This window comes from Petaurus breviceps, unplaced genomic scaffold (genome assembly GCF_028583685.1).
Source record: "Petaurus breviceps papuanus isolate PSGF00001 unplaced genomic scaffold, PetGlider_PUasm1.0 90804, whole genome shotgun sequence".
In the NCBI taxonomy this organism is placed as follows: Eukaryota; Metazoa; Chordata; class Mammalia; order Diprotodontia; family Petauridae; genus Petaurus; species Petaurus breviceps.
Window position 1 is genome coordinate 3,139,678 of NW_027187348.1, and position 14,475 is coordinate 3,154,152.

The 14,475-nt window shown below is 43.4% G+C and overlaps 1 protein-coding gene across 1 annotated transcript in view; it reads left to right on the forward strand.

Moving 5' to 3' along the window:
• The window catches only part of SORL1 (sortilin related receptor 1), a 207,312-nt gene that overhangs the window by 107,925 nt on the left and 84,912 nt on the right, over positions 1-14,475 (forward strand). The window contains exons 16-18 of the mRNA XM_069070073.1: positions 1,806-1,891; positions 9,065-9,237; positions 10,324-10,455. Of these exons, the coding sequence (XP_068926174.1) occupies positions 1,806-1,891; positions 9,065-9,237; positions 10,324-10,455 (391 nt within the window). The remainder of the gene's footprint in view (positions 1-1,805; positions 1,892-9,064; positions 9,238-10,323; positions 10,456-14,475) is intronic.

The window sequence follows — 14,475 nt, forward strand, 5'->3', positions numbered from 1 at the left end:
ATCATGTTGTATCCTTATTATTAGATCATAAGCTCCTGGAGGGCAAGGCCTGTGTCTCCCTTCATATCTGTATTTTGACTGTGTAGCATGGTGTGTGGAACTTTAGCAGGCATATAAGAACTATTTTTTAAATTGTGTTAGATTAGATTTCTGAATCTCCGTAGAAAGATGTGGTGGACTTGTTCTTTGTGGCTTCAGAGGGCCAATGGTTGAAATAGGACCAAAGTACGAATATTACATAGGACAGAGAAATGAAAGCTGTCTGAGTGGAAAGGGTGGCCTTGTAGGTCCCCGGGATGGCTGCTAGTACAGGTTCTTAGATCTGCTTCTCTAAAGGAAAGCAACTCAAAATGGGTTAACAAGCTTACTTTAATCAGTCAAACATATATCATTTACTAGTTCAGGGGAAAAAGTCAGCACCCTGAACTTCAGAGAATACAAACAGAAGTTACAATTGAAAATAACACAATTCAGCAAACAGGCTTCCAGCTGTCTGACCATTACATCCATACCTAGTCAGTTACCAGAGAGGGAAGCACCAACATCTGGGTTTTCAAAGCCAGGGGGCTCAATGGCTGTCCAGAGTCTCATCAGGCCAAATCACACAACTCTTTGCAAAGTGACCCCTAAAGCAAACCTCATATCAGGGTATATGTAGCCTTCTCCTGGCTCAGAGAAGGTCACAACCCTCTTGACTCCCTACCCAATCACAAAGTAACAATATGTGGGTGTTCTTGAAAGACAGACTTCCTGCCACAGGCTCTATGTGACCACATCTAGCCTATTAGGGGGCAGAGTGTATTTGCAAATCAGGGAAGGTTCTCAGAGTCACTTAAGCCTATCTAGGGACGGAGGGCAGGGAAGATCTTAGATTCCCATTCCCATCACAGGCCTCTAGAGCAGAAGCTCCTTCTCAGCTCGATTTATCGAAATGGAGGCTAAACGGCCATCTGCTAGGGATATTGATATTATAGGTGGGACTCGCTTGAGGCCTGGGAGGTTGGGTTAGAGGTGCCTGAGGCGCCTGCAGACTCTGAGTTCTGTTTTTTGGTGATACATGTTCCGGGAAACCAGAGGGGCAGCTCGGAATCTTAGCCCCACAGAGCCCTGGTTTTCCAGTGTCTTTAGGGATGCTCTTAATGAACATGTGTGCAGAGTCCTGGTGCTCTGGGTGAGCCTGAATCCAGCCCTCTGAAGCTATAGGTGCCATCTTGTTCTTAGGCAATGAGAATGAGGGGCTTCAAGGACTGTGAAGAGCAGTGGAATAGTGGATGTTTAGCCTGGAGAAAAGAGAACCCACAGGGGATGTGACAGCTGTTGTTTTGACTCATTCTGCTTGGCCCCTCTAGAGAAGAACCAGGAACAGTGGGAAGAGGCTGTTAGTGGGCAAACTTAGGCTGCTTATGGAGAACACTCAGAACTGTTCCCTAGTTGAATGGGCTACCTTGGCAGCCAGTGCATTTCCCCTCACCAAGCACCACTGGTGTGGCTCAGACTAGATGACTTCCAGCTGACGGGATAATCTTTATAGGATTTGGCCTAAGTGATAATTTCCCACTCGGGACCATCAGGCAATGAGCCAAAAGATAGTCTCTAGAAGTGCCGTTCAGGCCTATCCGATCTGCTCGTGGACTTGAGTCAGAAAATAGAGGAAATCTTTCTGCTAGTTTTATGCAGAAATGGATTGCTTAGAATCTATTTGGAAGAAGGGTAATGGTGTCCTCATACCTTTAGGAATGATTGTTTTGGTGGTATTATTTATTAACTTGCCTTTTTTCTTCATTTTCCTCTTGTAATGCCACTAGATACCGAAAGATTTCTGGAGACACTTGTAGTGGTGGAGATGTTGAAGCCCGCTTGGAGGGAGAATTAGTTCCCTGTCCTCTGGCTGGTAAGAGAGACTTAATTTCACGTTTCTTCCTTCTCAGCTATGATTTTTTCCTTGTCCTGGCATTATGCAAGCACAGGTGTGGAGGCCTAGCTAACAGTAAGACAGTGCCCTCAAACTGAAATGGAACTGACCCGTGCAGGCTACAGAGTGACTTAGAAAACCACAAATTAACATTATCTATATTGCAGAGGTGACTAGATGGCTCAGTGGATAGCATGCTGGGCCTAGAGTCAGGAAGACCTGAGTTAAATTCTTTCCTCAGACACTTATTAGTTGTGTGACCTTGGGCAAGTCACTTAACCTCTATTTACCTTAATCCATTGGAGAAGGAAATGGCAAACCACTCTAGTATCTTTGCTAAAGAAAACTCCGTGGACAGTATGGTCCATGAGGTCATGAAGAATCAAGCACAACTGAACAACTACAACAACATTGTGTTGCATTTTTATTTATTTTGTACAGCATTTCTCATTATACCTTAATCTGGTTATAGAGAGCCGGGAGCTGCTAACAGCTGTGAATTTCTCACTTCTGTAGTAGAGGAAAGGCCTTTTAGTGGACCCAATAAAACGTGGTCACTTTCTTAGCAGACAGCAACATCTAAACCCCATCGGTGCCCTGAAGCCATGATAGGACTAGGGCTAATTGCTTGCCAGCCTTTGGTTTAAGGTTGAAGGATGCCAGTGCTACAGGGCTGAAGTTTCACCAGATTGGTGATCTCCCATTATTGTTAAATAAAGGAGCATGTACTACTAGGGAAGACGGAATGTAAATGACTAGGTACATGCAAGATACAGAGAACATAGTAGTAGTAGTAGTAGTAGTAGCAGTAGTAGTAGTGGGCAATGGTGGTGGTGGTAGTAGTAATAATGGTAGTATTAGTAGTGATAGTAGTAGTGGTGATGATTGCAGTGCTAAGTGGTGGTTGTAGTAGTAGTAGTAGTAATGGTGGTGGTAGTGGTGGTGGTAATGCTAGTGATATTGATGGCAGCAGTCCTAGCAGCAGCTAGCATTTATGTAATGTTTTGAGGTTTGCAGCACGTGTTTATCTTGATGTTTAAGCGTTTTCTTTTTTGATCTTTTCAACCCTAGGAAGTAGATGCTGTTATTATCATCCCCATTTTACAGATGAGGAAATTGAGGCTGGCAGAGGTCTTAGGACTTCCCCAGGGTCCCCTAGCTAATACATGTCTGAACAGGATTTTCCCAACTCTAACATTCTGTCTCTGCCACCCAGCTGCCTGTGTGTGTGTGGGCTTAGCACAGTGCCTGGTACGCAGTAAGATATTTGATAAATGCTTGCTGAGTGACTGTTAGATGAAGTGGATGGATGAGCTGGTCTGTGAGGTCCCTTCCTGCTCTCAGTCTGTGCTGTGGGTTCCTTAGGCCTGAGGCCCCTTGGCATAGGCATTGGATCAGCAAGCCAGATGGCAGAGATAAGTAGCATTCCTTCAGTTGTAGGTCTATACCATGCATGCTAGTTGCCGAACAGTCTCTGGAAAGGCAGCATGTTACAGAGGGGCAGTGTGCCCTACAGCATTTTCCAGGTTGATTTCAGGACATTTTTTATTGAGGCATGTGCGGCATACACATGAAGTTATGGTGACTTTAAAAAGATGTTAATCTTCTGACCTCTTTTCTTTCTTGTCCCAGCTTCCTGGTCTCATTCATTTGTAATCTTTCTTTGATTTCTTGGAGCCCTGGGTGGAGGTGAATGATTTGTGCCTACTTCCATTAGGGAATGATGCTGTCTCATGGAACAGTGACAGAGACCAAATGAATCACGAAAGCAGCCTGCCCCTGCATAGAGGGTAGTGATGGCATCTCATTGGCCTGCTGGCTGCCAGCTCGCGTGGATGTTGTTCATGTGAAGCTCACTGGTACTTTGATTTTATCTTCCATCATTAGCAGCATAATTAGCATGCATTTCCACTGGAGACCTATAAAGAATACATTTTCGGCAGACTCCAAAAAATGAGTAGATGATACACATTCACCTTATCCTCTCCCCTTCGCCTCATCCATAAGAGCTGTTATTAGTGACAGACAGCTTTGGTTAGTAGGGTTTAATAATTTTGCTTAAGGAGCTAGAATATATATTTTAGCAGAAAATATATCTGAAAGTAATTCTTCTGGAGAAAAAGAACCCAGTTCATTTAAAGCTGTTTGAAGGGCCAGGGACCCTTCTCTCTATTCAGTAGGAGCCAAGAGTTCTTAACATTTTTGTATGTTATAGATGCCTTTGGCATTCTAATGTTGTCTGTGGACCCCTTCTCAGAATAACATTTTTCAGTGCATAAAATACGTAGGATTATAATGGAAACCAATTCAATTGAAATACAGTTATTTTTTACTTAAAAAATTTTACAAGCAAAGTCATGGACCCCAGGTTAAGAACTTTTGCATAGAAGATAGGGCAAGAAGCAGAATGGCCATTTCCTTTGTGACCGAGACCATCTTTTAAATGTAAAAGAATTCCTACTCTAGCAGCGCAAACTTGTACCATTAAAGAAAAATGTGACATTCTAGAGTTGGTGGAAAACACCTGCCCCTTTGCAAAGATGAGACCAATGAGGTATCTTGATGGGATTGCAAATGTCTAATCTCTTCTTATGATTACTCTCAGAGGAAATGTGTATTAATGATGTGTGGCTTTGTATGGTCAAACACCGGGCATTACTGTTCTGCTTCACTGTAATTCCTCACAGTACCTGGAAGTTCACTCTCTGCTTTACCACCAAGGCAAACAGTCCCAGGCTTAGGCAGTTTGGAGGGCTTTAGGTTATTAGAAGCAAACCAGCAGAATGAGGTTTGTGTTTATTGGTGTGGTAAGAAAATGGAATCTCACTGAGGGGAATGAATTCATCCTGTGAATTTTGAGTATAACTTCAGTGGAAAGCTGACTATAGGGCAATAGTTTTTAATTTCCTTTGCCTTCTTGATAGACTACCTAATGTTCTCTTCCCTCCTTAGGAGAGACTGAGACTTCCAACAGGAAGATATGTTTGAAAATCAGAAAGGTTGAGACGTGATAGTATGGTGTGAGGATTTAAGACTTTTTTTAAGTAAAGAGGAAAAAAAAGATGAATCGGAGTCTAGATTGTTTCCACTGCTAATGTCTACCATCCTGACACATTTGATTGTTTAAAAAATAATTTTGACAAACATTTATTTTCTCCCTCCCACTTTCTTTTCTCCTACCAATTGAACGACAACAACAAAAAAGAAAACTCTTATAACAGTTATTCATTGTCAAGCAGAACAAATTCCCACATTGGCCATGTCCAAAAATGTATGCTTTATTCTGCATTTAGGTCTGTTAGTTTTCTGGCAGGAAGTGCATGTCCTGCTTTACTTTGGTCCTCTAGGATTGTAGTTTATCATTGCATCGATCAAAGTTCTTAAATTTTTCAAAGTTTTTTTCTTTTAAGTGTTGTTGTCATTGTACAAATTGTTTTCTTGGTTCTGCTCGCTTCTTTCTGCATCAGTTCACACAAGTCTTCTCAGTTTTCTCTGAAACTGTCCATTTCACCATTCCTTATGGCATCCTGGTATTCCATTACATTCATATACCATTATTTGTTTAGCCATTCTCTAGTAGGAGAGCATACCATTGTTTTTATTATGGCAAAAATTGCTGCTATAAATATTTTTGTATATGAGTCCTTTTCCTCTTTGATCTCTCTGGGGTACATGACACTTGGCTTTTCACATAGAATTTGCTCATGCTGCAGCAAGAGGATCTTATTTGAATGTGGCCTTATGAAACATTTGATTGTCAAAACTACCACTTTGCAAATGTATGCAAAACTCTTCTGTGATATATGAGAAGAATCAGAAGTTTTTCAGGTTATTTCTTCCATGTTAGGACTTGCTCAATTATAGGAGACTCACAAGTTGAGAATTCAGGTCTCGTTTTGATCAGTATTGAGCAAGTGTTGACTGAAGTGGACAGAGAGCTCATGTTAGCACAGTGGCATGGAGTGTTGGCCATACAGTTAGTTCAAAGAAGCAAAATGGGAACAAGCAGGAGTTCTCTTGGTGTGGGCAGGGCAGTGGCCTTTCTACTAACATTGCAGCTTTATTCCACCAGACTATTTCCAAAGAGAAATCAATGCTAACAGTGCTAGTGTATTATGACTGGCCTCCATCATTCTGCAAGGGCAGAGCATCACAGTGCAAAAGAAAAGAGAAGAGGCATAGACTTTCATTATGACAAAATGGAAAGACCTCTTTAATTGGAAAACTTGGATTCAGATTCCATCTCTGACACTACCTTCATGACCTTAAAAAAGTCTCTTACCCTACTTGGGCTCTAGTTTCCTCATCATAAAAATGAGTGGATTGGGCAAGATCAGGGGTTCTTAACCTGGAGTCCTAAGAGGATAGATTTCAGGCAATCCATTCATTTGTTTTTTTAAAAAATAATTTGGCTGCTGTATTTCAGTAGAATTGTTTTCCTATGTAATCCTAAGTATCTTATTTTATGCACTTAAAATACTATCTTTAGGGGTTCATAGGTTTTACTGGACTGCCATAGGGGTCCTAGACACAAAAGAAGGTGAAGAACCTCTGGAGTAGGGGGTCTCTGAGGTCCCTTCTTGCTTTGAGCTATTAGGTAAAGCAGCACAGGTTCAGGGACAGAGAGTGCTCAGCCATCTGCCCTTCTGTGTGTCTAGTGAAGGGCTCTTAACCCTTGTGGTGTCACGCCATGGATCCCTCCTCAGAATAACGTTTTTAAACGATGTCTAAAACAAAATACACAGGACTGCAAAGGAAACCAGTTATGTTGAAATACTAATATTTAGATAGAAATATTAATATATATATATGTGCACATATACATGTATACATGGGTATATGTAAAAATATACACACATACATAGACTATATACACATATACAGACACAGGCATATACAGATATATAAACATACATATACAGCACATATAGGCACACACATACATGGTGCACACACGTATATGTGTGCATATATGTGTGTATATGCATACATGTGCACATATAGATGTATGTACACACATATGAAATTTCAGGGATTCTTAAACAGGGGTCCGGGAACTTTATTTTATATATGTGTTTGCATATATTTGCACACATATATGTGTGTGTGTATTTATTTATATATGTAAATAAAGTTCCTGGACACCTGACCCACCCCATCTGTTTAAGAACCAGCAGTTTCCTGTCCTGGGGCATCCTTTCTTGCAGGAAGGCAGGCATTAGTGTTGCTGGTTAGTGTGTGTAGGTTTCTCTCAAAGCATCTCACCTGTGGTTGCTTCAGTGATGCGTGGTGATAATTCTGGGCTTCTGGAACCTTCAGGGTAACACAGAAGGGAACATCTAATGCCCTGAGACTCTTTCTGCAGTCAGTTTAAGTCTGGGAAGTTTCAAGTCCTAAAGACCACAGAGGAAGAAGGCACAAACAGTAGCATGAGTGGGGAGAGAGAATGCACTTCCTTGTTTGATGGAGAGAATGTTAAAGCTGAAAGGGACCTTTCAGTATTACCATTAATACTGAAAGTTCACATCCGTTTAACATTTTACAGGGTTTTTTTTTTTAGGGGAATATGCATTTATATGGCATCTACTGTGTGTCAGGCACTGTGCTAGAACTTTACAAGTATTAACTCATTTGATACAACAACTCTGTGGGGTATGTGCTTTTATTATCCCTATTTTACAGTTGAGGAAACTGAGGCAAACAGAGGTTAAGTAACTTGCCCAGGATCACTCACCTAATTAGTGTCTGACGTCAGATTTGAACTTGGGACTTTGTGACTCCAGGCCTAGCACCCTATATCCACTGTGCCACCAGCTGCCTGTCTTTATGACAAAGGGCTTTCCAGAAAGGGTAAGCTCCTTGAAGACAAGTACTGTTTCTTTGGTTTCTGTATCCTCAGAACCTTGCAGGATGCCTGACACATAGGTGCTTTGGTAAGCTTGTTCACTCACTTGATTGAGTATACATGCCATGGGACGAGTTGAGTAATTACTGCAATGTCATCCCCATTTTACAAATGAGAAAGGGTTGTACTGGGCTTCATGCCCCAGCCTTCTAACTTATAATAGGTCTAGTGTTCTTTCTAATTCATCATAGACCATCTGGTCCATTCCTCTTATTTTACTGATGTGTCTATAGCCTGAAGTCCATTGAGTAAAATGACTTTACTGAGGTTCTGGATTTTGAGGGGGAGGCAGAGCTAAGAATGTTATCCCAGCCTCCTGACTACAGTCCAGGTCAATGTAAGAATGCTTTTCATTCAGCTGAGGCCATGGAAGAGTGCATGAAGGGACATGGCTTAGTTGGTGAGACTGACACAAAGGGTGAGAATTTCAAGCATAGAGCTTGGGGAAAGGTGTACATCGCACTAACAGGGCTGAAGGAGTCAGGGTTCAAGCACCCGTTTTTCAGCCATCTGTTAACTGGCTGTGTGACCTTGGAAAAGCCGCTTGACCTTGTGCCTTCCCCTTCTTCACTTGTAAAATGAGGGAGTTGGACTAGGTTGATGTCTGTGGTCCCTTCCAGCTCTAATATTCTGTGATCCTTTGTGGGGCATGGCCTGGCTTGGAGTCAGGAAGATCTGAATTTGGATCCCTTCCTCAGATACCTAGTGGCTGTGTCATCCTGGTCAAATCACTCTCTCTGAGCTTTAATTTCCTCCCCTTATAAATGGGGGAAAAATAGCACCTACCTCATAGGGTTGTTGTGAGGAACAAACGAATAAGAAATAAGATGTGCAAATCTTGAAGTGACACATAAATGAGAACCATTGTTGGTTCAACAAAATTCTGACACCATCTTCTCCATTCCCTTCCTTTCCCTCCCCAGCCTGGGGGACTGAGGCCTTGGTCCTCCCTCCCTTCCCCTCCACAGCCTGGGGGACTGAGGCGTCCTGGTCCTCCCTCCCTTCCCCTCCCCAGATGTGGGGACTGAGGCGTCCTGGTCCTCCCTCCCTTCCCCTCCCCAGCCTGGGGGACTGAGGCGTCCTGGTCCTCCCTCCCTTCTCCTCCCCAGCCTGGGGGACTGAGGCGTCCTGGTCTTCCCTCCCTTCCCCTCCCCAGCCTGGGGGACTGAGGCATCCTGGTCTTCCCTCTCTTCCCCTCCACAGCCAAGGGGACTGAGGTATCTTTGTATGTTTGTCTCCTTGCACAGAGGAGAATGAGTTCATCCTGTATGCCATGAGGAAATCTATCTACCGCTATGACCTGTCTTCTGGGGCCATCGAGCAGTTGCCTGTCACGGGGCTGCGGGCAGCAGTGGCTTTGGACTTTGACTACGAACACAACTGCTTGTACTGGTCTGATTTGGCCTTGGACATCATCCAGGTGAGCTGATTGTACACCTGACTGGAGAGCTTGTGCTTAGTCAACTTAAGTTTTAACATCCGCATCTGATGAGCCTTGTTCAGTGACGACGTCCTAAGAAATGGTCAGGGGTTTCCAGGGTTTGGGAGGAGTAGCCTACTTGGGGCCAGTCCATGTATATAGCATGATACACGTATTCATATAACAAGGTGGTATATGTGGTGGTCTTATCTGTGGTAAAGTTCCTCATGTACTTTCCTCAAGTCTGGGGCGGAGCATACTTAGTTACTGTGAGGGCCTAAGGTGGGGCATACACATGCTTACTCCCCAATGACCCTTCCTTTCTGTGCTTCAGTGTCTGGAATATAAGCTGTTGGGGCACAGCCCAAAACACAGAAAGGAAACAAACAAAAAAGTCTCTGAGCTGTCTAAATAAACATTCATACATGTGTAAGTAATGATAGCCCCTCACTCAGAACCTATTTATTCTTATTTCAGACACAGTTCTAATATGTTTGGTTATGTAAGGTTCCCCAGCACAAAACATACTTGTAGCAGCATATCAGAAAGCTGCACCTAGAGAGAAGTACATAAAGAAGAGCAAGAAATGTTAAGGCCGCAATAAGGAAGGAAGCAGAAAAGTTAAGGGAAAAGAAAGCCCAAGAGCTTTTAATAGCATAGACTAGAGCAGCGAGTCAGCAGCTCTGCTTGCTTCAGAAGAAGCTGAGGGGAGTGTATGATCATCACACTGAATGATGATCAGGGTGATGATTTGGAGTCTCCTGTCCTTCAGAGAGCTGTGGCTTCATCAGTGTGGGGCCTTCCCTCCCCCAAAATAGATTATGACCCCTCTAAAACTCATTAGCTGGTTCATGCGCTTGAGTCATTAGAAAGAAACTCATTTCTTTCTTGTACTTTACCCTGTTTAAGAAGGCAAGGAAGTATGTGGCATATTTTTTTATTTTTCCATCAAAATTGTTAAGATAAATTGGGGTCAGGTATCACTTAAAAGGATTAAACTTCAGTTAACTAGGTAATCCCCTTATACGGAATTGCTAGTCTTTTTGGACATAAACATCTAAAACTTTGTTTTTTCTTCTACTTCAGCGTCTCTGTTTGAATGGGAGTTCTGGGCAAGAAGTGATCATCAATTCGGGCCTGGAAACAGTGGAAGCTTTGGCCTTTGAACCTCTTAGCCAGCTGCTTTACTGGGTGGATGCTGGGCTGAAAAAAATCGAGGTATGTTTGCTCCTGTTTTTATTTAGTATCGGAAAGGGTGTCTCCTCTGGACTGTGCATGATACAGAGCATAGCCATAGAAGGGGATTGGAATCTGAGGATGGATGTGCTGGGCGTGGGGGGAGATAATTCATATAGCACTTTCAGGTTTGCAGAAGGCTTCACAACTGTTACCTCATTTGATCCTTATAATGCCCTGTCAGGTGGGTGATACTGTCATCCCCATTTTACACATGAGGAAACTGAGGCAAGCAGAGGCTACATGACTTGCCCAGGATCACATGGCTAATAAGTGTCTGAGGTGGAATTTGAACTCTGATATTCTTTATTCCAAGCCCAGTGCTGTACACACTAGCTACATAACTGCCTAGATGTTCAGTTTAGAAAAGTTTGGGTCCCTGATCTTACAAAATGTCCAATTGAGGAATAAGATACAAGTGCAGATAATTGTTATATAAAGAAACATGTGATGGTTATGTTAGAAAGACAGAAAGTGCTGTGTGAGATCTAGGGGTAGGAAGTCTAATTACTACGTGAGTGGTGATGGTTATGGGAAGTGAGAGAAAGCTCCATGGAAGAGGGGACCTGTGAGTTGCATTAAGCAGGCAGGTGACAAGTGGTTACTACATGGGAAGTGCTGGAGATACAAATATAAGCAAAAAGAAAGACAGTCCCTACCCTCAGGGAGCATATACTCCTAAGAGGAAAGACTATATCTCTGCCTCTGTCTATGGGAGCTGAAAAGCAGTGGGGAGGGGGAGGAGAAAGTTCCCATATGGGGCCATGGGGGCGATATCCAGAGAAAAAGACACACAACTGGTAGGGGAATGAAGCAAGGCCACCCTGGCCTTATCACCAGGATGGAGGTCTGGAGGTCCTGGAAGAATCTCATGGGTGAAAGAAGGGGGTTGGAATGGTGAAGTGAGAACACCAGAGTGAGAAGGCCAGGATTCGAGGGCAGCTGTGTTGGGTAATCCTGGTGAGTTCCAGGAGACTGAGAACCACAGGGAGAAGGGGAATGAAACATGGCCGACCTGCCTGTAAGTAGGAATTAGACAGATGAAGGGAAGAGGGGGAAGGAGATGCCAGATTTAGGGAACATCATAAGAAAAGGGAGGGGTGTGCTGTGTTTGAAGAAATAAAGGGGGAAGAACAGGCATAGTTCAATGGATAGAAAATAGGCCTTGCAGCAAGGAGGATCAGGATTCAAATCCTGCCTCTGACATATACAGGCTGGGTGACCTTAGTCAGTTAGCTATCATTTATTAAATGCCTACTGTGTACCAGGCACTGTGATAAACTTTGCCAATACAAATAAAGACATAAAACAGTTCCTGCTTTCAATGAGGCCAGTCTAATGGGGGAAGCAACATGCAAACAATTGTGTATAAACAAATGATAAGCATGATAAACTGGGAATAATAGAAGGGAAAGGCATTCTTGGGAAAGACTTCTTGAAGAAGGCAGGCCTTGTTTAAAATTTAATTTATTTATTTACTTTTAGTTCACAACATTCAGTTCCACAATCCCTTGAGTTTCAGATTTTCTCCTCCTCCCTCTCCTCCCCCTTTCCCCCCATGGCAACATGCGATCAAATGTAGGTTCTACAAATACCAAGAAGGGAGGACTTTAGCTGAGACTTGATAGAAGACAGGAAAGTCAGGGGCAGAGGTGAGAGCCAGGCATGGGGGAAAGCCATTGGAAACACTTGGTGTTAGGAGATGGATTGTCATGTTCAAGGTCAGCATCACTGGATTGAAGAGTACAGGGAAGAAGGTAAAAAGACTGGACAGGTAGAAAGAAGCAAGATTGTGGAGATCTTTATAAGCCAAAGAGAGGATTTTATATTTGAAACCTCAGGCAGTAGGGAGCTACCGACAATTGATGAAATGGGCAGGGGGTGTGTGACATGGCTATTCTTGAGCTTTAGGAAGATGAGTTTGACAGAGGAGTAGAAGGTAAACTGGAGTGGGGGGAGACTTAAGGCAGGCAGACCCACCAGCAGCTCTTGCAGTAGTCCAGGTCTGCACCAGTTTAGTGGCAGTGCCAGAGAAGAGAAGGGGCATTAAGGAAGAGCTTATGAAGAAAGAAGTGAGAGGGCTTGGTAAGTGATTGAATATGGGGAGGCGAGAGACTGTGGGGAGTTGAGGATGATACCAAGATTGCAGGCCTGGGTGAGTGGGAGGATGGTGGTACCAGGTACCCTGACAGTAGTTAGAAAGAAGGGGTAGTTTTTGGGGAAAGATAATGAGTTCAGTTTTGGACATACTGGCTTAAGATGTCTATAAAATCTAGTCTTCTTAGAAGCCTGTGACTCAGTGGATAGAGTGTTTAGACCTGGAATCAGGAAGACCTGAGTTCAAATTCTTCTTCAGACACTTCCTATCTTCCTATTATCCTGGACAAGTCATTAACCTCTATCTGCCTCAGTCTCTTTAACTACAAAATGGGAATAATAAGCACCTACTTCACAGGGCTGTTATGAGGATTAAATGAGATGATATTTATAAAGTGGCACATAGTAGGTTCTTAATAATGCTTATTCCCTTCCCCTCTACCTTTTCCCTAGTTCTTGATGTTCAATAGGCAGAAATGCAAGACTGGAAGTCAGGAGAGAGGTTAGGACTGGACAAATAAACCAGAGAATCAATTTCATATTGATACTAGTTGAATCCATGGCAAATGACACAAAGTTTGGAGGGAGATATAACACTTGGAAGGCTGATTAAGGATCCAAAAAGTTCTTGGCAGCTAAAATAAAGGACCAAAACCAAGATTAAATTTAATATGGATAAACATAAAGTCCTACATTTGGGCTTAAAAAAATATTACTATATGGAGAAAGTGAGACAAAAATTCTTGTAGAGGGGCAGCTAGGTGGTGCAGTGAATAGAGCACCAGCCTTAGAGACAGGAGGACCTGAGTTCAAATGCCACCTCAGACAGTTGACACAACTAACTGTGTGACCTTGGGCAAGTCACTTAACCCCAATTGCCTTGCCTTCCCTCCTCCAAAAAAAAAATTATTGTAGAAAAAGATGATGTCTTAAGCTTGTTCTGCTGGGCCCTAGAAGGCAGAACTGGGAATAACCCAAGATTTCAGTGTAAGAAAAAACTTACAAGTAGTTTTAAGCTGTCCATAAGGGGTCTGGGCTGCCCTTGTGGGGGGGGGGGCGCACCTCTCAGGGGGACTTCAGATAGTCACTTCTCAGGGCTTTTGTAGAGGGGATTCCTGTTCAGTGAGGTTTGGACTCAATGACCTCTTTCACATCCTTTCTTTTTCTGAGATTCTGTGTGTGCCTGCAGTGTGCTCGGTACTGGGAGGGGAGTGCGAAGATTGCTGTGATCCAGAACAGAAGAGTAGCTCTGGCTTCCTGATGTCACTGAGGCTAGCCTCAGTGGAGAGAGTGCTGGCTGTGGGGGTCAGGAAGACCTCAGTTCAAATCCAGCTTCAATTAACTGTGTCACCTTGGGCAAGTCACTTAACTGCTTTTTGCCTGTTTTCTCATTTGTAAAATGGGAATAATAATAGCACTTTTCTCATAGAGTTGTTTTGAGGATCAAATAAGACAATATTTGTGAAGTATTTAACACAATGCCTGGCAAATGGAAGGCACTAGATAAATGCTAGCTATCATTGCTACTATTATTATTGTTATTATTATAACCATTTCCCTGTCTACTCTTTCCAGCACTGGTTGCACTTTCACTCATAGCCCTAGTCATGGTGGGAGAGTAGGAATACTCCATGTTCTCTGTCACCACTTCTGTCCTCTCCCTCTACCGCTATCACTCATCACCTTCCCTTTGCAGGAGCATCATGCTCTACAAATTTATCTCCCAGTCCAGATCCTGGAAGCAGTTACCTACCACCTCCCAGGACACTCTCCTTCCTTCCATCCTTCTTCCTCCCTCCCTCCCTCCCTGACCGCCAGTGCAACCAGCCCCCCCCCCCTCCCCCCCCCCCCCCTCCCCCCTTTCCCCCTCTCTCCCCCTTCCCCCTCTTTCTCTCCCCCCCCCCC